Below are 26,766 nucleotides of genomic sequence, written 5' to 3' on the forward strand. Positions count from 1 at the left end.
GACAGGCAAAGTATGCTACCCACCTCCCTTTGGAGAATGGAGCACTTCCCACTCTTGTTGATCTACATTGAGGGCCAGGTCCAATAGGGGCTCAAAAAGGGTCCTTATGTTGTTCCTGATGGAGATGACTAGTGATAACAGTGAAAGGGATCTGTTAGAGGTCTAGGCCCATCATATCTGTGTGGGAATCCCAGGACTCCCTGACTAGGACCCCAGGTGATGGGGTGGCTTAATAGTGACTAAATAGTTATCATTAAAGTATGCCAGTCTCTTGCCTTTATTCAGCTTTTGTAGTCCTTACTTTGTCTGACAGGCTAGCTTTGGAGTGATCGAGGGACGTGAAATAGAAGGTAGGTGAGGAGGGTATCTAGGTATAAGTAGAAACTTAGGTACAAACTACTGTGTACTTTTGCTTTAAAGTATATACTCCCCCCCAACTTCTGGATACATATACATATGCCCTATCTCATGGACCCTGGTCTATATCTAGATTTTGATGTTTCCTAAGAAGTGTACCACCTGAAATGGAATTAAGGAGTCCTTTGAGGTAGGAAGGGTCTCACCAGAGTAATGAAACAGAAGGGTTGACATTCCACACCTGACGTCTCTGGATGCAGTCTGAAGTGAAACATGCATAGGAGGTACTGGTTGCATTGATTAGGTTGGAATCAACAAATGCAGTATCAGTTGGTATGAATTGGGAGAAGCATGCAGGAAAGTGAGCCTCACCCTAGAGGTTTCAGGACTGGGAGAAATATAGGCTTTATAGAGAGGGGGAAGGTCTTTTTTTTGCTGTTTTAGGGTTTAAGAAGGCAATAGATAGTTATTGCTATAACCAAATCATTTGACAATTGGGATAACTTTGAAAATCCCATTGTTAGGATTTGCTGTAGCATGCAAGACCTTACCATAATTTATGTCCTTTTATGCTATTTATTTATACCTGCATTATATAATAGAACACCAGTTGCTTCTGGTCTAAGCTTATAGGAGATTTAATATTTCAAAGAACAAGTGATTATTAGAAATGGATTAACAATTTGAGCCCACTGATAGGACTCAATCTGATTACCAATTTGAAGTCTTAAGTGCTTAGATTGAAGAAACATATACTCAGTGCTATGGTCTATGTCACAAAGAGTTTGAGACATTTAATCCATTTTCCAAGAGTCTGTTTTTATATAAATATTCTTTTTAAAAATTTTATTGAGATTAATGATTTACAGTAAACATTAAATATTATTGTTGGTACATGTGTAAAATTTCTCAGTTTTCTGTAAAACACTTTCACTCCTAACTACATCTTTCTGCACCATCGTGCATCAGGACCTGAAAGCCTTCTGTTGAGAAGTTGAGATCATCCCATACTCACCTTTCTCTTTCTGGCTTATCTCATTTAATATGATTCCTTCAAACTTCATCCAAGATGAGGTAATGAAGGTGAATTCATCATTTTAAATGAATTTTAAAGTTGAGTAGTATTCCATTGTGTATATATACCACAACTTTCTCAGCCACTCATCTGTGTTAGGCACCTGGGTTTTGTAATATACAGGTTTTAGAATTACAAATTGTGCTGCTATGAACAAAGTTATACACAGATATTTTGGGGTGAGTGTGTTTGGTTCCTTAGGATATATCCCCAGGACAGGAATTTCAGGGTCATAGGGTAAGTCCATTTCTAGCCTTCTGAGAGTTCTCCAGAATGCTCTCCACAGGGGTTGGACTAATTTACATTCCCACCAGCAGTGCAGGAGGATTCCTTTGTCCCCACAACCTCTCCAGCATTTGTTGCTGCTACCTTTTCTGATGTATGACATTCTCAAAGGAATGAAGTGATGTCTCATTGTTGTGTTTATTTGCATTTCTGTGACAATCAATGACTTGAAGCATTTTTTCATATGTCCTTTGTATCTTTTCTGTGGTACATATACTGTTTATATCCTCTCCCCATTTTTGGATGGGGTTATTTGTTTTCTTGTTGCTGAGTTAGGTTGGTTCATTATGTATTTTTGTTATTAGCTTCTTGTCTTATGTATGACATATAAAGATATCCCATTCTGTAAGGGACCTCTTTGTTTGGGTAGTGGTTTCTTTTGCTGTGCAGAAGCTTTTTGATTTGGTGTAGTCCCATTGGTTTACTTTTGTTTATTCTTTACAATGAGATTGGTATTGTTGAAGATGCCTATAAAATTTAGATGGAGGGGAGTCGGGCTGTAGTGCAGCGGGTTAAGCGCAGGTGGCGCAAAGCACAAGGACCGACATAAGGATCCCGGTTCGAACCCCGGCTCCCCACCTGCAGGGGAGTCGCTTCACAGGCGGTGAAGCAGGTCTGCAGGTGTCTATCTTTCTCTCCTCCTCTCTGTCTTCCCCTCCTCTCTCCATTTCTCTCTGTCCTATCCAACAACAACAACAACAATAATAACTACAACAATAAAACAACAAGGGCAACAAAAGGGAATAAATAAATAAAATAAATATAAAAAAATAAAAAAAAATTTAGATGGAGAAGAGTCCTGCTAATATCTTCCTCTATAATTATTTGATACTTTCTGGTCTGACATCTAAGTCCTTGATCCATTTGGAATTTACTTTTGTCTTTGATGAAATGAAGTGGTTCACTTTCATTCTTCTGCATGTTTCAACCCAATTTTTCCAACACCATTTGTTGAAGAGACTCTGCTTTCCCCAATTAATAGTTTGGAGCCCCCCCTTTGTAAAAAAACAAACAAAACAAAACAAAACAAAAACAACAACAAAAAACATGTCCATAGGTGTAGGGGCCTCTTAGGGACATTTATATTTAAGTTGAACATTTATATCCTCCAACCTTTGTGTAGACTGAAAGTGCTTTTAAAAGTTGTTCTAATGTCTTTGATTCATTTGGTGATAGCAATGCATTTGAGGCTTTTGTGAATAAATAGAGGAAGCTGCATGACTTGTAGGGTAATTCTAGACATGAGCAGAGAGAAGAGAACTGTCCAGAAATTACTGACTTGGCCAAGAGACTAACTTTGGAAAAAAATGGGTAGAGATATGCTGATTAGTGCCGTATTAGTTGTTTACTAGTGAAAATAATGAGACATCTCCTGAATGACTGCTTTTGGCTCGTTATCCATAAACTCAGCCTGAGCAATCTCAATGTTAAAAAAATAATTTAAAAAAGGGCTCATAGAATCACAATGTCAAGACCAGCAACTTCTCAGCTGTATGAAGTTGAGTATGTTCCTTAACTTCTATGAACGTTGGTTTACTCATGAATGTGATAGTATTCAATATCCTGCCATAACCATGTGCAAAAGTATAAGAGCATCATATTTTTTAAATATTCACTAGATAATTTCATTTTCATCATAATACTGTAGAGTAGCTACAATTATACCTATTCTATACATTGGTAAACAGAGGTCGAGAGAAATGAGTAACCTGATCATACTCACACAGGGAGGAAGGCATGGAAGCAGCCTAGTTTTAAATGGGAGCAATCTAGCTTCCATAACTACGGTCACTTGTTCTTTGCTGTCTCCTAGTGTAGCCAGCACTTTCCCTGGACCTGCTGCTTTGAAGATGAAATTTATTTTTTTCTTCTTTTTTTTTAAGTTTTTTTAAAAAAAATTATATTATTTATTCATTTTTGTTGCCCTTGTTTTTTATTGTTGTGGTTATTATTGTTGTTGTTATTAATGTCATTGTTGTTGGATAGGACAGAGAGAAATGGAGAGAGGAGGGGAAGACATAGAAGGGGAGAGAAAGATATATACCTGCAGACATGCTTCACTGCTTGTGAAGCGACTCCCTTGCAGGTGGGGAGCCTGGGGCTAACACTGGGATCCTTATGCTGGTCCTTGCACTTTGGGCCACGTGTGCTTAACCCATTGTGCTACCACCCAACTCCCTATTTTTCTCTTCTAAATCTGATTCTACTACCTGTGATTTAAAAAGCAAATGCACAAAACACAATGTTTCCCTCCTCTCATCTTTCCTTTTAGCAGTTTTATCATTCCTCAGGGAACCAGAATGAGTGAGTACTTACGAATCGGGTGAAAGATCTTCAGCCCTTATTTTTCTTGAGCAAAGTTTCATAGTTTTTCTTTGTATCATAGATTACTGCTATTTTCCTGTTTACTACATAAACCATTCATCTGCTCTTCTGATCTTTAAAGCACCAAGATGAAAGGTGTGATATTTTGTCAAGCAAGTCTCAAGTTAAAAAAAAAAAAAAGATAGATAGCAAGTTTCTGTGTCCATGCCCTCATATGGAAACATTTCACTCTAGTAATATATGAGTGACCCTCACATGTATTTTTATTTTGCTGTGGGTAGTATCTATCTTTAAAAAGTTATCTACATGGTATCAAAGTGAGAACCTCCTCATCCCTTGCCTTGGAGCCAGGAAGCTAAAAGATGTGACATAGATTGCTGTAAAACTATTAGGTACTTGACAAATATTTTAATTTTATTTTAATTTTATTAGTGACTTAATATTGATTTACAAAATTATAAGATAACAGAAGTATAATTCTGCACTGTTCCCACTATCAGAGTTCTATATCCCTATTCCCTCCATTGGAAGATAAAGCAGTTCTCCTAAGGTTGCAGGTATAATTTAACTATTATTTCTACAACTATCTCTCTCTATATGTATATATTTGCCCATTTTTTTCCATGGTTCCATCTTCTCTTCCTTTAAACTCATACCTACATCTATTATTATTTCTAAATGCCCTTCCTTTTTTAACTCCTCTCTCCGGGACCTGATGGAATTGAACTTTAGACCTTTTTGATCTTCCCCTATCGTTTCTCCCCTACTGGGAATATGGGACAAAATTCTTTTTGGGGTGCTGAAAGTGTAGCTCTGGCTTCTGTAATTGCTTTTTTGCTGGACATGAATGTTGGCAGGTTGATCCATACTCCCAGCCTATTTCTGTCTTTTCCTAGTAGGGTAGGGCTCTGGAGAGGTGAGGTTCTTGGACATATTGATGAGGTTGTCTGCTCAGGGAAGTCAGGATGGAATCATGATAGTATCTGCAACCTGGTGGCTGAAAGGCAGTAAGATATAAAGCAGGACAAAATGATTAATGAATAGGAACCAAAAAAGTAGGAATAGAGCAGATGAGAATAGTGATCTTAGGGTGTAAAGAAGTAAGGAAGTCTATTTTAAGTATGTTCCTAGAGACTTTGATAGGTTTTGCTTGACTTTGATAGCTAATATGGAGCTGGACAAAAATATTTTCTGAGAAGATGATGTCTGAGTTGAAAATAGGACTAGAAAGTTGTATTAGAGCAGAGAGACTCCCAATCTTGGAGAAAAATCTGTGAATAAAATGAACTGTTTACTACATCAACCTGATCCAGGGGGCATGTTAGCACAGGAGCTTGTAAATCTCTGAGTCCTTGCTAGTCAGAGCTCACAGTTAATGGTCGCAGTTGGGAACATTCTGTTTTTTTTTTTTTTTAATTTTTAAACTTTTTTTTAATATTTATTTATTTATTTTCCCTTTTGTTGCTCTTGTTATTTAACATTGTTGTGGTAATTGATGTCATTGTTGTTGGGTAGGACAGAGAGAAATGGAAAGAGGAGGGGAAGACAGAGAGGGGGAGAGAAAGATAGACACCTGCAGACCTGCTTCACTGCCTGTGAAGCAACTCCCCTGCAGGTGGGGAGTCAGGGGCTTGAACTGGGATCCTTATGTTGGTCCTTGTGCTTTGCGCCACATGTGCTTAACCCGCTGCGCCACTGCCCGACTCTTTTTTTTTTTTAATTTTTATTTATAAGAAGGAAACACTGACAAAAACCATAGGATAAGAGGGGTACAATTTCACACAGTTCCCACTGTATCCTATCCCCTCCCCTGATAGCTTTCCTATTCTTTATCCTATAGGAATATGGACCCAGGGTCATTATGGGGTACAGAAGGTGGAAGATGTGGCTTCTGTAATTGTTTCCTCACTGAACATGGGCATTGGCAGGTCAATCCATACTCCCAGCCTGTCTCTCTCTTCCCCTAGTGGGGCAGGGTTCTGGGGAAGCGGGGCTCCAGGACACGTTGGTGGGGTCGTCTATCCTGGGAAGTCCGGTTTGCATAATGTTAGCATCTGGAACCTGAAGATATAATACATAGAGCCAAGCAAATTGTTAACTAATCATGAACCTAAAGGCTGGAATAGTTCAGATGAAGAGTTGGGGGGTGGGGGGATTTTCCGTTTTGTAGATAGCTAGTAAGCATATTTTAGTTATATCCCAAAGAGCCCATGACTATACTAGTTTTTTTTCCCCATGAGCCTGACATCTGATATGCAGGTGGATCCAAGTTATTGTCTGGGGAGATGATGTCATGGCTGTAAAAAGGACCAGAAAGCTGGATCAGGGAAGAGAGTAGCTCCCAAATATGGGAAAGGTAGCTGGGAACATTCTTTTTTTTTAATATTTATTTTATTTATTTATTCCCTTTTGTTGCCCTTGTTGTTTTATTGTTGTAGTTATTATTGTTGTTGTTGGATAGGACAGAGAGAAATGGAGAGAGGAGGGGAAGAAAGAGAGGAGGAGAGAAAGATAGACACCTGCAGACCTGCTTCACTGCCTGTGAAGCGATTCCCCTGCAGGTGGGGAGCCGGGGTTGGAACCGGGATCCTTATGCTGGTCCTTGTGCTTTGCGCCACCTGCGCTTAACCTGCTGTGCTACAGCCCGACTCCCAGCTGGGAACATTCTAAGCTGCACTCATTTCAGGACCAGTCTTCCTCTAGTGGCAGGGTAGGATGACCCAGCTTCCCTTTGGAGAGTGGGGCAGTCCCTACTGTTGCTACTTATTTATTTATTTTTCTTTTGTAATATATACATATATTTTTATTTAAGAAAGGATTACTTCACAAGCGGTGAAGCAGGTCTGCAGGTGTCTATCTTTCTCTCCTCCTCTCTGTCTTCCCCTCCTCTCTCCATTTCTCCCTGTCCTATCCAACAACGACAACAACAATAAAAAAAAAAAAGAAAGAAAGGATTAATTAACAAAACCATAGGGTAGGAGGGGTGCAACTCCACACAATTCCCACCACCCAATCTCCATATCTCACACCTTCCCCTGATAGCTTTCCCATTCTCCATCCCTCTGGGAGCATGGACCCAGGGTCATTGTGGGTTGCAGAAGGTAGAAGGTCTGGCTTCTGTAATTGCTTCCCCGCTGAACATGGGTGTTGACTGGTCGGTCCATACTCCCAGTCTGCCTCTCTCTTTCCCTAGTAGGGTGTGTCTCTGGGGAAACTGAGCTCCAGGACACATTGGTGGGGTCTTCAATCCAGGGAAGCCTGGCCAGCATCCTGATGGCATCTGGAACCTGGTGACTGAAAAGAGTTAACATATGAAGCCAAACAAATTGTTGAGCCTGTTGCTACTTTATAGGGAGAACAATACTTGACAAAACTTTTGAATGATTGCTTCATTAATTCTGTATTCTATTGGTGGTTTATTTCCAGATTGTTGCTTGACTACTCCACATTCTACAGACAGCCTTTTTGTGATGGAAAAAAAAAAGGCTAATAATGAGACTTGGATTTTAGTGCTTTCCCTTCCACAGGGGAGCAGTGTGACTTTGGCAAGCCATTGCAACCCTTTCAGAGCTTCTGTTTCTTTAATTACAAAATAAAGAGCTGAGATTTAGTTTAACTGGGTCCTGGCACTTCAGGATCTCCCAAGGCAGAAATTCATGTTAATATTTCAAAAAATGATAATGGTATTAAATGAGAAGTTTCAAAATGAACTTTTCAGAGGAAAGGAAATAAAGGGGGCCTTTGATGGTGGAGGGCTCAGGAAAAGAATAAATTCATATTTGTTTTTCAAACAGCATTGATCACATGATCAGTTGAACAAATTGGTCACCTCTCCAAATTGGTTTTTATTTTGTAATGTGGGGTAATTTAGGATATATGTCAAAGTTCAGAGAATTGCTATAAAGATGACATGAAATAGCACAAAAGAAGTACTTAGCCAATAACACTAAAAAATTGACACTATTCTTTTTTTAGCATTAAAGTTTATTAGTATTTAGGGGACATTAAAATAAAACAGTGGTCAACAACAATCACTTTATAGCAATTATGGGACAGTAGATATCAGTGTCTTAAAAAGTCTCCTGTTAAAAAGACTTGGAGTGGTTGCTGTTCAGTAGATATTCATGTCACATAAATTGTAATAGCATGATGGCTCATACAGAGGAGCTGTTAAAGTTGGTTTTGGCCATGAGCTGTTTATTTTATTTTATTTATAAAAAAGAAACACTGACAAAACCATAGGATAAGGGGGTTACAACTCCACACAATTCCCGCCACCAAAACTCCATATCCCATCCCATCCCTTGATAGCTTTTCTATTCTTTAGCCTTCTGGGAGTATGGAACTAAGGTCATTGTGGGATGAGAATGTGGAAGGTCTGACTTCTGTAATTGCTTCCCTGCTGAACATGGAAATTGACAGGTTGATCCATACTCCCAGCCTGCCTCTTTCTTTCTTTAGTGGGGCAGGGTCCTGGGGAATCGGAGCTCCAGGACACATTGGTGGGGTTGTCTGTCCAGGGAAGTCTGGTTGGCATCATGCTAGCATCTGGAACCTGGTGTGATTGCCACTGTTCTCCTAGTTGTTCCACATGGTCAGATTACCAATGGTGTGTGTGTGTGTGCGTGTATGTGTGTGAGTTTAGATTAAATTAGACCATATTAGACTATGTCATACATGCTTTTAGCTCTCAGGTGGACTTGGTGTTCTTTGGAGTTGCAGTGAACTCAAGAGTGGGAGTTAATCTTCACATTATTTTAAATTATATCATAAGTGTTTTATGCAAGTCCTGCAGCTTGATAAGCCACCAACTGGTAATATCTGTGCCAGAAGCAGGTCAGTGGGGAGATAAGAATAGAAGGGTAGGACAAGGAACCATATGAACACCAAAGTCCCTGAAAGAGAGTGGCATTTACTGGTATATGCTTCTTACAGCATACACATTCTCAGTGATTGTGGCTACCATTTCTCCAGGACTTACTGTGTTCCATACACTGTTTCATTAAATTGCTACAATATTTCTTCTAACTTTTTGGCTTCTCTATGAGCTCTTCTATCTATTAGTGAAAGCAAATGATTAATAGGATGCAGATACAAGGGACAGAGAAATAAATTCACCCCTCTTCTGAAGGGAAGTAGCTACAAAGATAAATTATAGAGGCACAGGTAAGAGAAGACACCATTTTGACAATAACTTTGCAACTGTCTTTGTGGTATAAATAGCAGAGAAGAGCAAGTATTTCTCTAGAGTAACTTTTATGCCCAAGGAAAGAGGAGTCAGTTGCCAAGTGCCTCCTAGCGACTTGAGTCTCTTTTGTTACAGACAGAATCCAAGAGGCAAAGAAACTGAAATGTGGTCCAATTGTTTGGTATACTCAAGAGTCTTATTATGACTATTTGGGGAAGTTTTATGCTTTCTGAATTCACTTGGGTTGGGCTTTCATGTTCAAAACAAGCCTCAAGCTAAGAATGTTAGTTTTCTGTTAACTCAAAGTTCTGCCGAGCACTATATGGTTGTCTTTGTATTTAAAACTATAAATATTTCCATGAGCTATTTCCAAGGAAGAGAGTAAATAATAACCTTAATTTCTGAAAGTAAACAAGGTCTCAGTTTATCTGTTCATGGAAAATGTTGTTCAGAGCTGAATAGTATTGTCCCACAGGTGAGATGTTTTATGTTGTAGGAAGTTAAGATGACACATGTGGCCCCTAAATGATTGGAGGTGACTTGTTAAATGTTTCCTATCTGAAAGTGGCATAGACATTCCATATTTAGGCATCTATATTGTTTTCTTTTGAAATAGTGCCCATATTTTTAAAAAGTAAGGCAGTTAAACATGAACAAATAGAGATTATCTAAGCTAAGGTAAAAATCTTCAGGGTAATATGGGATATGTTCCTTGGTAAATGGAGCTATGTGTACAAAAACTTTCTCTGGGCCCAGAGTGGAAGCAGATTCCTCAAAGTGCAATATCTATTTAAGAGTAGATCTGGATTTGAATCCAGGTATCCTGTCCCCAAATTCATTTTCCTTCCATTATACCAAACTGCTCATTTGTCTAACCAATAAACTTTATGAAAGCAAATTACCTTTATGTACTACATAATTTTGTTGCTTTGTAATTTTTTTAATTCACATCATACACAGAAATAACTGCATAATTGTGACCTGTAAAATACTGAAACAAGTATTACCTTTTAAGTAAATACTTGTTTGTCTATATTAGATTGGAGATATTTTCTAATCAGAGATCATTTATGTACCCTTAAAATGTGGACTATATAAACATGAAGAATTTTATAAATATGGAACAAAGTGCATGGAATTCATTGTTACAGTGAAAATGTCTTTGGGGCTAGGAGATGGTGCACCTGACTGAGTGCACACATTGCCATGTACAAGGACCCGTATTCAAGTCTCTGGTCCTAACCTGCAAAGGTGGGGAGGGAGCTTCACCAATGGTAAAGCAGTGTTTCAGATGTCTTTCTTTTAAAAAAATATTTATTTACTTATTATCAGATAGAGACAGAGAGAAGTTAAGAGAGGAGGGAACGATAGAGAGGGAGAGAGACATAGAGACATGTGCAGCCCTACTTAACCACTCATGAAGCTTTTCTCCTGCAAGTGGGAACCAGGGACTTGAACCTGGGTCCTTGCCCACTGTAATGTGTGCTCTTAAGCAGGTACACCACCATTTGGCCCCTCAAATGACTTTCTTTCTCCCTCTCTATCTCTACTCCTTTCAATTTTTCTATGTCCTACCAAACTAAGAAATAATAAATTAAAAATTAAAAGAAAATACCTACAATTGCCAATACAATCTTGAGGAGAAAGCATAGAACTAGAGGCATCACATTCACAGATCTCAAATTGTATTATAGGGCCATTGTCATCAAAACTGCTTGGTACTGGAACATAAATAGTCACACTGACAAGTGGAATAGAATTGAGAGTCCAGAAATAAGCCCCCACACCTATGGACATCTAATCTTTGATAAAGGTTCCCAGACTATTAATTGGGGAAAGCAGAGTCTCTTCAACAAATGGTGTTGGAAAAATTGAGTTGAAACATGCAGAAGAATGAAAGTGAACCACTTCATTTCATCAAACACAAAAGTAAATTCCAAATGGATCAAGGACTTGGATGTCAGACCAGAAAGTATCAAATAATTATAGAGGAAGATATTAGCAGGACTCTTCTCCATCTAAATTTTATAGGCATCTTCAACAATACCAATCTCATTGTAAAGAATAAACAAAAGTAAACCAATGGGACTACACCAAATCAAAAAGCTTCTGCACAGCAAAAGAAACCACTACCCAAACAAAGAGGTCCCTTACAGAATGGGATATCTTTATATGTCATACATAAGACAAGAAGCTAATAACAAAAATACATAATGAACCAACCTAACTCAGCAACAAGAAAACAAATAACCCCATCCAAAAATGGGGAGAGGATATAAACAGAATATGTACCACAGAAAAGATACAAAGGACATATGAAAAAATGCTTCAAGTCATTGATTGTCACAGAAATGCAAATAAACACAACAATGAGACATCACTTCACTCCTTTGAGAATGTCATACATCAGAAAAGGTAGCAGCAACAAATGCTGGAGAGGTTGTGGGGACAAAGGAACCCTCTTGCACTGCTGGTGGGAATGTAAATTAGTCCAACCCCTGTGGAGAGCATTCTGGAGAACTCTCAGAAGGCTAGAAATGGACTTACCCTATGACCCTGAAATTCCTGTCCTGGGGATATATCCTAAGGAACCAAACACACTCACCCCAAAATATCTGTGTATAACTTTGTTCATAGCAGCACAATTTGTAATTTTAAAACCTGTATATTACAAAACCCAGGTGCCTAACACAGATGAGTGGCTGAGAAAGTTGTGGTATATATACACAATGGAATACTACTCAACTATTAAAAATGATGAATTCACCTTCATTATCTCATCTTGGATGGAGTTTGAAATTACCATTTTAAGTGAGATAAGTTAGAAAAAGAAGGATGAATATGGGATGGTCTCACTCATAGATAGGAGTTGAAAAACACTACCATGATGCCAACTTGCTTTCTTTGGGCAGAGGACCTCACCAATGTGTCCTGGAACCTCCCCTCCCCAGAGCCCTAACCCACTAGGAAAAGGTAGAGACAGGCTGCGGGTATGATCAACCTGTCAACACCAATGTCCAGTGGAGAAAACAATTACAGAAGTCAGACCTCCAACCTTCTGTGCCCCATAGAACTTTGGTCCATACTCCCTGAGAGATAAACAATAGGGAACCTGCTAGTGGAGGGGATGGGATATGACACTTTGGTGGTGGGGATTATATAAATTGTATCCCTCTTATCCCACAATTATGTTGATCATTATTAAATCACTAATAATAAAAAAGAAGTTGAAAAATAAGGAAACACAAAACAGAACTTGGACTGGAGTTGGTGTATTGCACCAAAGTAAAACACTCTGGGGTGGGGATAGGGGAAGGATTCAGGTCCTGGAACATGATGGCAGAGGATTACCTAGAGGGGGTTGAATTGTTATGTGGAAAACTGAGAAACGTTACACATGTACAAACTTCTGTATTTTACTCTTGACTGTAAACCATTAATCCCCCCAGTAAAGAAAAAAGGAAAGTGTATTCAATCTTGAAAGTATTATGCTAAGTGAAAGAAACCAGTTACAAAAGGTCACTAAGTATGTTTATCTGTATAAAATGTTCAGAATAGTTCATGTATAGAGATAGACTGTATATTGGTGGCTGTCTGTGACTAGAGAATAGGAATGAACAACAGAAAACAACTGCTTAATGTGTATATTTCTTTTTGAGACAATCAAAACATTTAGAAACTAGAGTAGTGATATGCCAGCATTGTGAATGCACTAAATACCACTGGATTAATAATTTATTTTTGTATTTTTGTGGAAACAGGACTTCATGCATATACAATTTCACCCCCTGAGATGGCTTTTTTTTTTTCATTTAGAGAGAGAGAGAGAGAGAGAGTGGGAGGGAAAGATAGTACAGCATTGAAAGTCCTTTCACTGCAATAGCCCTTCACACCTGGGTCGTGTGCATGGTAATGCAGGCACCCTACCTGGTGAGATATCTGTCTGACTCAGATTGTTCATTTAAACGTTATTAATTTCGTGTATTAATTTCACCACAATTAAAAAATGACCTCAAGATGTACATAAATGTTTTACTTACTTTCATGCTCATACCTGACATTCTTACTCTTATTAGTATAGTGTTTCTAATGCTTTATTATTATTACTACTTTTTTTTTCTGCCAGTGCTTCACTAGGACTTTGTGCCTGTGTGGTTGCACAGAATTGTTTTTCCACATAGAGAAATTGACAGAGATGGAGAAAAAGAAGAAAAAGAGACACCGTAACACCTTTTTTTGTCAGTAAAGAATTCAGTTTTACATTGTGTTTCCTTGTGGCAAATGGGGGCTTGAACCTGTGTCCTTCTGCATAGTATAGTGTGCTCTCTGCCAGGTGAGTTGACCCACTCTCAGACATTTTGATCACAGGATGTTTTATGCTCTTAAAAATCGAGGCTGACGAACTAATTATTTCTGCTACATCCACAAATATTGGGTTGTTTGGAAAAGTCATGACATATTTTTCAATGCAAAAATGCATCATAACTTTTTTGAAAACCCAATAATTAGAAGTTAAAATGGAAAACATTAAAATTTTTAATTCATTATAATAACATAAATCTACTGCATCTTATAGAACAGCATGTCTTATTAAAAATGATGACATTTTTCTCAAACAAAAATGCTTAGTGAGAAGCAGCTAATCAACTCACAGCTCAAATAGCTGCACAACTTCCTCTACTTCTAGACCACTAGTGATCTGTAGAATGCAATAGGTGTGACTTACATGTAATTCCCATAATATCACATGGCATTGAAAAAGATGTGTATCCTTGAGGTTTGTGACTTCATTAACTTAATACTTTTTACTGCTACATCAAGGACATTCCTAGTGGAATTGGCAGTGTGTATCTAACATGAGACTGCTGCTCTGGCTTAGTGTCTCTGCCTCTTTTTTTTTTTTAATTTTTATTTATAAAGAGGAAGCAGTGACAAAAACAATAGGATAAGAGGGGTACAATTCCACACAATTCCCACTATCAGAACTCCGTATCCCATCCCATCCCCTCCCCTTATAGCTTTCCTATTCTTTATCCCTCTGGGAGTATGGACCCAGGGTCATTATGAGACACAGAAGGTGGAAGCTCTGGCTTCTGTAATTGCTTCCCCATTGAACATGGGTGTTTGGCAGGTCGATCCATACTCCCAGTGGGGCAAGGCTCTTGGGAAGCACGGGCTCCAGGACACATTGGTGGGGTCATCTGTCCAGGGAAGTCCAGTTAGCATCATGGTAGTATCTGGAACATTGTGGCTGAAAAAAGAGCTAACATATAAAGCCAAACAAATTGTTGACTAATCATGAACCTAAAGGCTGGAATAGTTCAGAGGAAGAGTTGGTGGAGTCTCCGTTTTGTAGATAGTTAGTAGGCATATTTTAGTTATATTCCAAAGGGCCTGTGATTATACTAGTTTTTTTTTTTCCCTGAGCCTGAAATCAGATATGCAGGTGGATCCAAATTAATTGTCTGGGGAGATGATGTCATGGCTGGAAAAGGGGCTAGCAAGCTAGATCAGGGAAGAGAGTAGCTCCCAAATATGGGAAAGGTGTATAAATATTGTTGACTGTAAACCCCATCGATTTGATGTGATCTGGGGCCCATATTCAGCTTAGGAGCTCATATTCTGTGGTCATGAGTAGGAACATTCTAAGCTGCCCCAATTTCAGGACCCATCTTCCTTATGTGAAAGATAGAGTATGTTGTCCAGCCTCCCTTCAGAGGGTGTAACATTCTCTACCATTGTTGATCCAAGTTGAGGACAAGGTCCTATGGGGGCCTAAAAAGGAGTCTATTGTGTTGTTCCTGATAGAGATGACTGGTAACAATGGAAAGAGGATCTATTTGAGGCCTAGGCCCATCATGTCTGTTTGGGAATCTCAGGACTCCCCGAATAGGGCCCCAGCTAATGGGATGCCCTGATAGTGACTAAAGAGTCATTGTTAATACACCAGTCTCTTGCCCGAATAAGGGTTTTTAATGTTCTTGGAAATAGATTTGACTTTACAGATCACAAGGATCTCCAGGGGTCTGACATATACAAATGGACTCTGATTCCTCCAAGTGAAGTACAAGACTTGTGAATTATGTGAATTCAAACATTCATGGCTTTTAAAAATGTTAGGTCTTGAAAAAATATTATGCCTAAAAGGTGAAGTCATCTTTATAGTAGCTGTTAAAACTAGTGCCTATAATTTAGTCAAATTAAAGAATCTTTTCCCATCCATGTCATGACCTCTGGCTGAACCTTTTTGCTCAGAATGCTGCTTCTCTTCCAGATACTGTTGATTCCCATGCTTAGTACCTTTGAGGTATTAGCTGTGACATCAGGGAGCCATTGCTGACCATCTTATCTAAAATATTACATATACACACATGCACAATTTCCTTTTATTTTTTCTTATCATTTACTTCATGTGTTATGAATTTATTATTTTTGTTTACTTAGTTTTCCCCATTAGATATAACATATATAAAAGCAGAGACTTTTCATTTGTTTTGTTAGCAGCTTTAGAACAGTGTCTGTCACATTGGTGATCAGCAAGCATTCGTCAAATGTTGAATATGGCATAGCTAAAACTGATCTGTGGAGATTTATCACGCCTAAAAAAAAAGTAATGTAGAGACAATCCTCATGTGGCATCTATAATAGAACAAGAATGTTATGACCCAATAGATTTTTGAATCATCTCTCTCTTTTTCAGAGAGAGAGAGAGAGAGAAATTTGTGCTGGACTAACACGAATTGTTTGAGAAATCTTGTGATATGGATATACTTTAAACATTAACTCAGTGCCCTCCAAATATTTTCCTAAAAGTGTTCCCTGGAATACCCTTTGGGAAATTCTTCCATGTAAACAACCTTACAGGCTCACCTTTCAGCATGATTGAACTGAGAGCAAAAACTATGGATTTGCTTATATGCTCTGGTAGACTATTCCATTACAAAGTACTATTATTAGGACATCAAAGTGGCAAATAAAAATTACTTGTAATTCTTAATTTTTGTGATGGAAAAACATTGCGATGCTATGGAAGACTGAAATAAAATCGTCTGTATATTCATAGGGTTCAAAATACATAGTTTAAAAGAAGAATGATTTAGATTGCTTTTGGTTAGGTGGAGGATAGGTATTGACGACAAGTAGTTGGCCTTTTATAATTTTATAGGAAAATGAGAAATGTTGTAGTCCAGTTGACATCTGTCTTGGAATCTTTCACACCCAAAAGAATTGATTCTTTGTTAGATTTAGCTTTGACAAACTGTAATAAAATAAATTCTTACAGACTAGTTAATAATCTTATTCCTCATAGGACATCTTTGCTGTGTGATCACCACTTTCCTACAGTGGGTGATCAACGCTACACCTTAGAAAATAGTAAACAAAACATTACTGCAGAGGGTCAGGAATTCTCTGAATATGAGGTAGCTTTTTGTTTTACAATTAGATGCTCTTATCAACTGTGGAGAAGACTAATGAAAGGGGGGGGGTAGTTACTTCTTCATAAGAACATATTACTTCACTTTCTTACTTAGAGCACTGCTTCTTACTATAAAGAATCCCCACCTTCAGTATCTGCATGCTATGAAAGTAGACTGTTTCACTGCTTTTATTTTTTCTTTTCCTTCTCTTCTTCTGTAGAATTTAAAGACAACTTTTATTTTTTCCAACCAGTCACCCTGACCTCAGGTTCACTCTGCATTCTGTACTTGGAGTCACATACTCAGTGTATCCAGTGACCTCAAAGGCTATTTGACTGACCACAGCTCTGACCTTCCTTTTGCAGAGCACAGTTTCTGAGAAATCAGCAGCACCAGAGCATCTTGCTGATGTGGCTATTGATCCCCAACTCTACCTTCCTAAATAGCTAGATCAGCTCCAGAATCTGTCAAAAATACCACCACTGCTAAGTTCTCATTTCCTGCTAAGTCCAGATCCCACTAAGGTTCAAAGTATATTCTTACTCTAAACCTAAATAAAATTTGTTTCCTGTCTAGATCAAGTGTATCCACTCACAGATATCCTTTGTAATTTCTACTGATTAGAAGGGACATTATAAAAGATACTAGTTTCCTGATCCTGTAAAAGTTTTTTGTTTTGCTTTATTTATAACTCAGATACAAATATCTTTGTTCAAATAGTAGACTATTCGCTTGATCATACATACATGTTTCTAATGACATGTGCTCTAATGTCTTCAGTTTTAAAAAGTATTTTACTTATTATTTGTTGGATATAAACAGAAATATTAAGAGGGATGGGGAAGATATGGAGGGAGGGAGGAATGGAGAGAGATAGAGTGCACACATTATAATGCACAAGGACCCAGGTTCAAGCCCCTCATCCTCACCTGCAGGAGGAAAACTTCATGAGTGGTGAAGCAGGGCTTTACGTGTCTCTGTATCTCTCCCTCTCTCTTTCCCCCTTCCCTCTCAATTTCTATTTTTATCCAATAATAAATATTGAAATATTAAAAAAATATATATAAAAAATCAAAAGTGCTCTCTCTCTCTCTCTCTCTATATATATATATATATATATATATACCACTGTTTCACTGATTCTAAAGTTTTCCCTGTGCTTGTGGAGACTAGGGACTTAAATCTGGATCTTTTATCATTATAACATGTATGCTCAATCAGCTGTGTCACCACCCGGCACCCTATGTATCTACTTTTTAAGCATTAATCAGAAGAGTTCAGGAAAAAGTCAATAGTCAAGGGAGATAGCTTGTTTTTACTTGTTCTTTTCTTTCTGTCTTTACCACCTTTCTTTCTTTACCACCTTCTCTTTCTTTCTTTCTTTTTCTTTTTTGCTTTCGCTATTACTGAGGCTCTGTGCCTATATGACTCCACCATTCCCAGTGACCTCTTTTTTTTTCTTAATAGAGGTTGGTGGGGTTGGGTGGGGTGGGATGGGAGCATTTGAAGCATTGCTTTATTGCCCATGAAGCGGGAATTAGCTTCTGCAGGTGAGGATTGGGAACTTGAACTTGGGTCCTTGTGCAGAGTAATGTGTGTGCTCTACCAGGTTTGCCACACCCAACCCCTGGAAACCTCTTTTGGGTGGTTTGACTTGAGAGATTTCTAAAGGTCACCTCAGATTCTTGAATGAAGTAATGCTTGGAATTTCACCATTAGAAAGTTATCCTTTTACTATTATTATTTTTTAATGGAAAGGATATAGGTTTTAAAATGCAGGTCACTTTGGGATTCCTCTTTCTCAGCTGTCTTCTTGTGTAGATTACTTCTGGAGCTGTAAAGCTGGAAGATATCTAACTCCTTATTCAGAGATAAAGGATATGTGCTTGAGAAGACCGGAGTGTCGAGAGCAAAGTCTCACAGCTAGTTAGTAGAGTTAGGATCAGTATCCTGTGTCTCCTGCCTTTTTACCTAAAAGCTTTCTATATCCAGTGGTGTCCTGAGGAGATAACTTTCTTTCAAATGTGTCAACTTCTATTAAATTCCATGCCTAAAAATATCCTGCACAATGTCATTTGATTGATATTTCTCTGGAGTCACTGTGATTCTAGAGATGGCAGGCACTGGAGTAATTATTTATAAAGCTTTCTCTTGGGTTTAAGTCACTTTCACAATCCAAGGTTATTTGAAAACCAGAGTTTAAAGTGACATGTTTGGGTAGCAGCAGTATTAGCAAAAGAAAACTTAGAATGATCAGGAGGCATTGAAGTTCTACTTGTTAATATCACTAAAAATGGTGGGATGGTGTCACTTCTCACCCCCACTCATCAGCACCACATGTACAATGTGTGTCAGTGTGTGAGAGGAGCGGAACTGTTGATAGAGAAATGTTGAGAGAGGGAAATGCATTGAATAAAGTAAAGAGAGAAATGTTAAGAGGAAGTTATATATTAAGATCTCTTCAGGGAACCAGCATCACTCATTGTCACTGTCAGAGAATGACACTGATGTAGCCAGGAGGTCTGTCCCTAGTCTCTTCTGCAGAGTGGGTAGTGGACATGGAGTGCTCTTGTCTAAGTGGAACAAACTCTTCCTCATAGCCATAGACGTATCTTTCACAAGTTTGTGTGATTCATCTAAATCAAATTTAATCAGAAGGGTGAGAGAGATAGCTCACGTAGTACAAGACAGCATTGCAATATGTGAGGCCCAGGCTTAAATATATGGGGCCACCAAGGGTGTTGGAGTGATGCTTTGTTGCTTTCTTCTCTCTCTGTCTTTTCCTCTTTCTCCCTAATAATAAAAATATATTTTTTCTTTTTTTTTTTTTAATACACAAAGAAAGAGAGTGAAAGACACTACAGCATCAAGGTTTCTTTCAGTGTGGTGGAGGCTGGGCTTGAACCTGGTTCGTATACATAGTAAAGCAGCACACTAAGCAAGTGACCTAGTTCACTGGTCCAAAATAAAAGAATTAAAACATTGAGCCCAGGAAGTAGTTCAAGGGTGGTGGTGTGCCAGTTTGTCGGTTGTGTCGCGGGGAAGAGAGAACAGGAATTTTGTGGTGGTTTGGGAACACAAATCTTTATTCATGCGGATGCCCAAGAGTTGGGTGAGAGCATAGTGGTTCGGGCCACGTGGAGCTAGCAAAGTGGCCGCTTCCCACTATGCCCAACAGCCCTTCTCCAGGTCTGGTCATGGAAGAGAGAAGAGCAAAGAGAGCAACAGAGGAAATACAAGCGGCTTTTATGGGAGGATTTCAGAAGTGGCAAGTCAGGACAGGATTGGCTAGGAAAGGGGATGGGGAGAGGCAAAGGGCATGTTGGGAAGGTGGAAGCATCCTTAGCAACTGTTGCAATGGTTTTAACTGAATTAGCAATACCCTGAGGGGTTAATGTGGTGGATATCTGTAAATAATGCTTGCATGGAAATATAGTGGTTTGTGGGCCCTACCAATGTTCAACCACATCTGCACAATTCCCCAACAGTAGTTCACTCCCTAGAACCACATTAAAGTTAAAAAAAAATCCAAAGGGATTTTGTGTTGAGTATTAATTGCATTTTTAAATTTCCAGTTTATCATTTAAATAGTTCAATTCTAAACTCAAAACCTTTTCCTCTGTGATTTGTTGTATCATTTCTCTTGAATGACAAGCAGAAGCGACACTTCTACTACACTGGGAAATAGAATTTCTGTCTATTATTAATATGTCATCAAGTCATGGTGATGAGATTTTTCATGTTCATCACATTCACTTGGGGAGCTTGCTGAAAATGCTGGCACTGGGACCCTACTTCAGACCTACCCAATCAAAATGTAGTAGGATGTGAACAGGCCTGTGCTTTGTTTTATTTATTTTATTCTTTGTTTTACATTTTTATTTGTAAATGATTTTCTTTGTAATACAAAGAAATGCTTTTCTTTTTATTATTATTATTATTATTTTATTTAAGAAAGGATTAATTAACAAAACCATAAGGTAGGAGGGGTACAACTCCACACAATTCCCACCACCCAATCTCCATAACCCACCCCCTCCCCTGATAGCTTTCCCCTTCTCTATCCCTCTGGGAGCATGGACCCAGGGTAAATGCTTTTCTATATTTATTTTTAATATTGTATTCATTTATTTAATCAGAGGGAGAGATAAAGGCCAGAGCACTGTTAAGCTCTGATTTATGGTGGTATTGGGGATTGAACCTGGAATCTGGAGGCATCAGGAATGGGAGTCTGTTTACATAACCATTATGCTGTTTTCCCAGCCCTGTACTTTGTTTTAGAATGTCCTTAATGCTTTCTGTGCATAGACTGTGATTTCTCCTAAGTTGGAGACATATTTGAGGCACATAGAGAAGATGGATAATTCACAGTAATGTGACTTAAGTGTTGGGAAGGATCTTGTAATTAACTTCTTTTTTTTTTTGACTATTACAAAAGTTTATTTAACAAAACTCAGTAAGAAAATGTACATAATCTAATTTTTATATCAAAGTGAAAAGATGCAGTGGAAGAGGGGACATGTTGAACAATCTTGTTGAACAGTCATTGTATTTATACTCGTTCCAAGGCTTCTAACATGATGATGCTATTTCCACGTATTACCACCATCCCAATATTGTTTTGTTGCCCACTAGTTGCCATTTCCACACATTCATCTATCACAAGGTTCATAAACGGGTCAAATCCTTGCAGAATTCCTTGGACATGTCTACCGCCATTTAATTTCAATGACAACTTCTTGTCCATAAATTTTTTCAATTCGGGAGGCTGAGCCTTGCTCATGGTGTCTACTCTGCGAGCTCAAAGGCACTTCCCAGACAAAATTCTCGGCTTCTTCCATGCTCCCGCGGCAGAACCGGCGTCCTATACCTAACTTCTTAATTCCTTCAGGTATACACATTTACTGAGCACCTATTTACTATGTGCAATAATGGTGTTAGGACTGGGGCTTACACAAGTAACTCACACACAGGCCCTGCCTGTAATTTGCTTAAAATAAAAAACAGTTCTTAATGTCTACCTAGTTTAGAAATCATCAGTAATGTAAGTGCTGTAGATGAGATAGACAAGAGAGGGTTCACAGAAAGAGGAATTGAGAAGAAATTTGAAAAAGAGTTACAGTTTGGGGCTGTGTACTGGTGCCCCTGGTAGATTGTATGTATTACCATGTTCAAAGACTGAGGTTCAAGCCTCCAGTCTACATTTGCAGGGGGGGAAACTTCATGACAATGGAGCAGGTATCTTTGTTTCTCATTCCCTCTATCTACTCTGTCTACCCCCCACTCTATTTCTCTGGAGAGAGAGGGGGGCGGAGAGGAAAAAGAAAAGGGTGGGGGTGAATCAGAGTTTTCTGGACAGACAAGGGGAAAGGAGATTCTAGCTAGAGAGAACCACCAGTGCTTATGCTTGGGGGTTGAACAGTGTGGGAGTTTGTAATTTTCCAGGTCCCTCTCTTGGCTGAGACACGCTGAAGAGTTTAATAGGAGGTGAACAGCTTAGAAAAAAATGTGTGTACAAGCCACAGATGTAAAGATTTAAAAGAGAGTTGTGAAAGGGTTGTCCGTAAGAAAGTAGGTTGTGTGCATTTGGAATTAGTGTTTTGAAATGGGTGACTGATGTTTTTATGCTAATTTTATGACAATTAACATAGTTCTAAGTGCTGATATACTCTTCTGGTCCTGTTTTCTGATCTCAACTTGTGAGAATTAAGACATTCCTTCAACTGAAAGCTTGCTCTATTCTTTTTCTTAAATTTCTTCTTTTATATATTTCACGTTCTAAATCTGAAGCATTAATTGAGTGAGCAGTTCCATCAACAGCATAAATCCTTTGATGCTTGAACCATCTTATTAGACTGAATTTGTCTAGTCTCTATAAATGTTAATTCTAAATAAAGCACTAATGCCAAATGAGACTTCAGGGATGGGGTGAAAAATGTCAGCTGTCTTACCTATCAGTCTAGCATAGGGGAGTAATGCACATTTAGAAAGAATGATCCCACTCATAAACAGAAGTTGAGAAAGAAGAACAGAAAGGGAAACTAAAAGCAGGATTTGACTGAATTTGGAGTAGGGCACCAAAGTAAAAGCCCTGGGGTGAGGGTAAGGGTGGATATTTGGCTTCCCAGGGCGGGGAGTGGGGGGGAGGCGATAAAAAAAAAGTTTTCATTTCTTTTTAATGCCAAGAAACTTTAATAAAGCTCTCCTTAGCTTTTTGAACTTAATACCTGAGTTAATCATCACAATTGTTTATCTTTTGCTATCTGCTAGTCTTCTCTCCATCAATAACAGCAAAACAACACTTGACCTTGGTTTAAAACATTACAACTTCCAACATGCTTCTTTTGAATGCTTTTTGAGTGGGTTTACCAACAATCCAGTGGATTTTGAAGAATGTTGCTATTGTTTTCCTAGTATTCAAATGAGAAAACCAGTGCACGGCCTGATTAACTATTTGTTGTAGTGATTATATTTTTAATGTTTAAGGTATTTTATGTATCTCTTTGGAAGCAATGGGCTTATCTTCCACTTAAAACCTTAAATAATTTCACCATCAAAGTGGACATCTTAAGTGCTGGTGTTGTCTTTTCATATTCACAATGAGGATAACATTTATTTGTACTAATAATTCAGTATTACACCTCCCTGGTAGATATACTGAGCAAGCACCACAGTGACAAGATAAGTTGCTCTGTTTTGTTCCATATGTTTGTGTTCTAAGTATTCCATAGTTTTAATTGGTTCCCTGCAGAATAATATTTACAAGCATATGGTATGGAAAATGCTGACTGATTTTGTTATCATGTATGTCAGTACTTGTGGTGGCCCTGGTTCACTTACCCTTTAAATGTGATTATGAGATTAGTTACTGTACTTTGTGGTATAGTTTTTCTTAACCTGTCTACTGAGTGTTAAATGCCATCAATCCAGCATATCTGCTACTTGGTTTATAGTTGGGAAGAATACTAATTCACAAAAGCTTTCATCATGGGTTTGTGCTGGAGAATGCTTTCTTCCTTCTCACCTCATGTGCAGTTTTTCGAAGGCACTGAGAGGCTGCCTGCAATTATACTTTGGAGGTGGATGCATGATTTGGAACCCCAAAGTGCCAAGAGGCACAATAGAACTCTCTGGTGCCTTGTTTGGGAGATTTACCAGTGATCCCTTGAAAAGAGATTACAGATGTGAAATTAGACTCATGGATTGATGAGGGGATCAGCTTTATTTTTAGATATTAGAGCTGCTTTTGTACTTGGGTGGTTTCCTTGGGGGAGTGCTGTAGCAGAGTGTATCTGAATTATTAATTTTTCTAAGGGAATGTACAACTTTTATCTCAATCATTGGTATTATGAAAAATTTCAAAATATGAAGAAATGGAAAGAATTGCAGAATGTCCTCAGTGGACCTATGACTGTGCTAATCTCTGAGGCTGTTGTAGCAAAGTACCAAAACCTGAATGACCTAAATAGTAGAAATGTACTGTCTCACAATTCTGCTTTGTAGAACTCCAGGATTGGAGAAAACATGTACTCTAAAGCTGCAGCTCTGAAGATATTCTGGGGATGCCATTCACTTTGTGCGCCTTTGTGTGGATTATGCTTTCTAGAGCACCAGTTTGTGGATTGAGAATGATGCCCCTGTCATTGTGAGACAATGAGTTGCTTTCTGTTGTTACTTGTCAACTGGCTGTTTTTACCTGGGCTTTCTCTCTCTCTCTCTCTCTCTCTCTCTCTCTCTCTCAACTTTTATTTATAAAATGGAAATGTTGGCAAGACTATAGGATAAGAGGGATACATTTCCAGACAATGCTCAACCTCAGAGCTCCATATCCAATCCCCTCCCTTGATAGCTTCCTTATTCTTTATCCCTCTGGGAGTATGGACCCAGGATCATTGTGGGGTGCAGAAAGTAGAAGTTCTGGCTTCTGTAATTACTTCTCCACTGAACATGGCTGTTGTCAGGTCGATCCATACTCCCAGTCTCTCTCTTTCCCAAGTGGGGTAGGAATCTGGAGAGGCAGTGCTCCAAAACATATAATGGGTTGTCTGCCCAGGGAAGTCAGGTTGGCATCATGGTATCACCTGGAACCTGGTGGCTGAAAAAGAGTTAAGCTATAAAGCAGAACAGATTGCTGACTTGTCATGAACCTAAAGGCAAGAATATTGCAGATAAATATTTGGGGTCTCCATTTAAAAAATGTTAGTAAGTCTATTTTAAGTATATTCCAAAGGGCCAATGGCTTTACTAGTTTATTAAAATTTTTTATTTATAAAATAAGATAATAGGGGTACATTTGACTTTACTAGTTTTTGCCTGTTTCTAACAGGTGGATCCAGGTTATTTTCAGGGAAATGGTGTCATAGTTGGAAAAAGGACTAGGAAGCTGGATCAGGGAAGAGAATATTTCCAAATATGGGGAAAGTATATAAATATTGCTAACTGTAAACCCCATAAATTTGATCTGGGGCCCATAGTCAGCACAGGAGCCTTTGTAACCTCTGCATCCCTATAGGTCTAAGCTCGCATTCTATGGTCATGGCTAGGAACATTCCAGGCTGCACTAATTTCGGGATCCATCTTCCTTGGGTAGAAGGTAGAGTATGTTATCCAACCTCCCTTTGGAGAATGGAAGATTCCCTACCATTGTTGATCCACACTGAGGACAAGGTCCTATAGGGACCCACAGAGGGGTTCATTATGTGATTTCTGATGGAGCTCACACTAGGTGTTGTCTCCAAGCTGCCATCTTGGCTTCGCCTCCCTGTCTTTATTTAGCCAGGACTTGACAACCAATAAAGAAGGAAGAGAGAACACCCTCATAAGAAGCCCCCAAATTATTTCATCTATTTTTTTTTGCCTCCAGGGTTATTGCTGGGGCTCGGTGCCTGCACCACGAATCCACTGCTCCTGGAGGCCATCTTTTGCTCTTTTGTTGCCCTGGTTGTTTTATCATTATTGTAGTTATTATTGTTGTTGTTATTGATGTCATCGTTGTTGGACAGGACAGAGAGAAATGGAGAGAGGAGGGGAAAACAGAGAGGGGGAAAGACAGACACCTGCAGACCTGCTTCACTGCCTGTGAAATGGCTCCCCTGCAGGTGGGGAGCCTGAGGCCCAAACCGGAATCCTTATGCCTGTCCTTGCAATTTGTGCCACGTGCGCCCAACCTGCTGCACTACCACCTGACCCCTTATTTCATATGTTTTTAATGGAAGCATCACACTTCCTTTTTTTTTTTTCTTCAGGATATTGCTGGGGCAAGGTGCCAGCAGTATGAATCTACTGCTCCTGGTGGCCTTTTTTTTTTCTTTTTTTTCCCCCATTTTATCGGATAGGACAGAAAAAAATTGAGAGAGGAGGAGGAGATAGAGAGAGAGAGAGGGAAAGAGAGATATCTGTAGATGTTTCACCACTCGTGAAGTGGTCCCACTGCAGGTGGGAAAGGAGAGCTTCATCCTCCATGCACTTAGTACTATGTGTACTTAACTGAGTGCAACACCACCTGGCTCCCAATTCCTTCATCATTTTTTTTGTTGTTGTTGTTGCCATACATTATTGTACTGCCAGAACTCTCCTACCATCATACCCAGGAAAGTGGCGATTAAAACAACAATATTTAGCATCTTCACTCCTTTACACTATGAGATTCTTATGACAAATGACTTAAAAAGTTGCTTCTTCACAGGGTGGAAGTTGGATTAGACAAGGTCTGTTTCAGCAAGGACATGCAGGGAGGGGCTGAGGGGGGTTTGGAGGTCAATGCACAGTGCTGCTGGAGGACCTAAATTGGCATAGCAATCTGTTTGTAGACATCTGTCATGGAAGGATGAGAAACTATACTTAGGTGACAATAACTGTCTTGTTAAACATTAACTTCCCAAGAAAACATTTTTTAAAAGGTTGCTTTGAAACACACAGAAAAATGTAAGAGAATTTTAGTTTTTATTTTGATGAAAGTTGATTTGTGATATGATCTGTTGTATTTTAAATAAAAGGCTGTGGGGCGGCAGAAAGCAGGTTTAAACAATCAAAGCTTTATTAGTCAGTACAGTATTATGGGTTGCATATTTTAGGTACCACAAAAATAAGAAATTATAGGTAGGGGTAAATAAGCTAGT

The 26,766-nt window shown here is 38.8% G+C and overlaps 2 protein-coding genes across 2 annotated transcripts in view; one reads left to right on the forward strand and one right to left on the reverse strand.

The window, feature by feature from the left end:
- PRUNE2 (prune homolog 2 with BCH domain) overlaps positions 1–26,766 on the forward strand; it is a 328,462-nt gene that overhangs the window by 23,739 nt on the left and 277,957 nt on the right. The gene's annotated exons all lie outside the window — the stretch shown is intronic.
- LOC107522165 (small nuclear ribonucleoprotein G-like) lies at positions 21,062–21,507 on the reverse strand. The gene has a single exon (XM_060198930.1). It carries the CDS (start codon positions 21,429–21,431, stop codon positions 21,201–21,203), a length of 231 nt encoding a protein of 76 aa, XP_060054913.1. The 5' UTR covers positions 21,432–21,507; the 3' UTR covers positions 21,062–21,200.

This window comes from Erinaceus europaeus, chromosome 10 (genome assembly GCF_950295315.1).
Source record: "Erinaceus europaeus chromosome 10, mEriEur2.1, whole genome shotgun sequence".
Lineage (NCBI taxonomy): Eukaryota > Metazoa > Chordata > Mammalia > Eulipotyphla > Erinaceidae > Erinaceus > Erinaceus europaeus.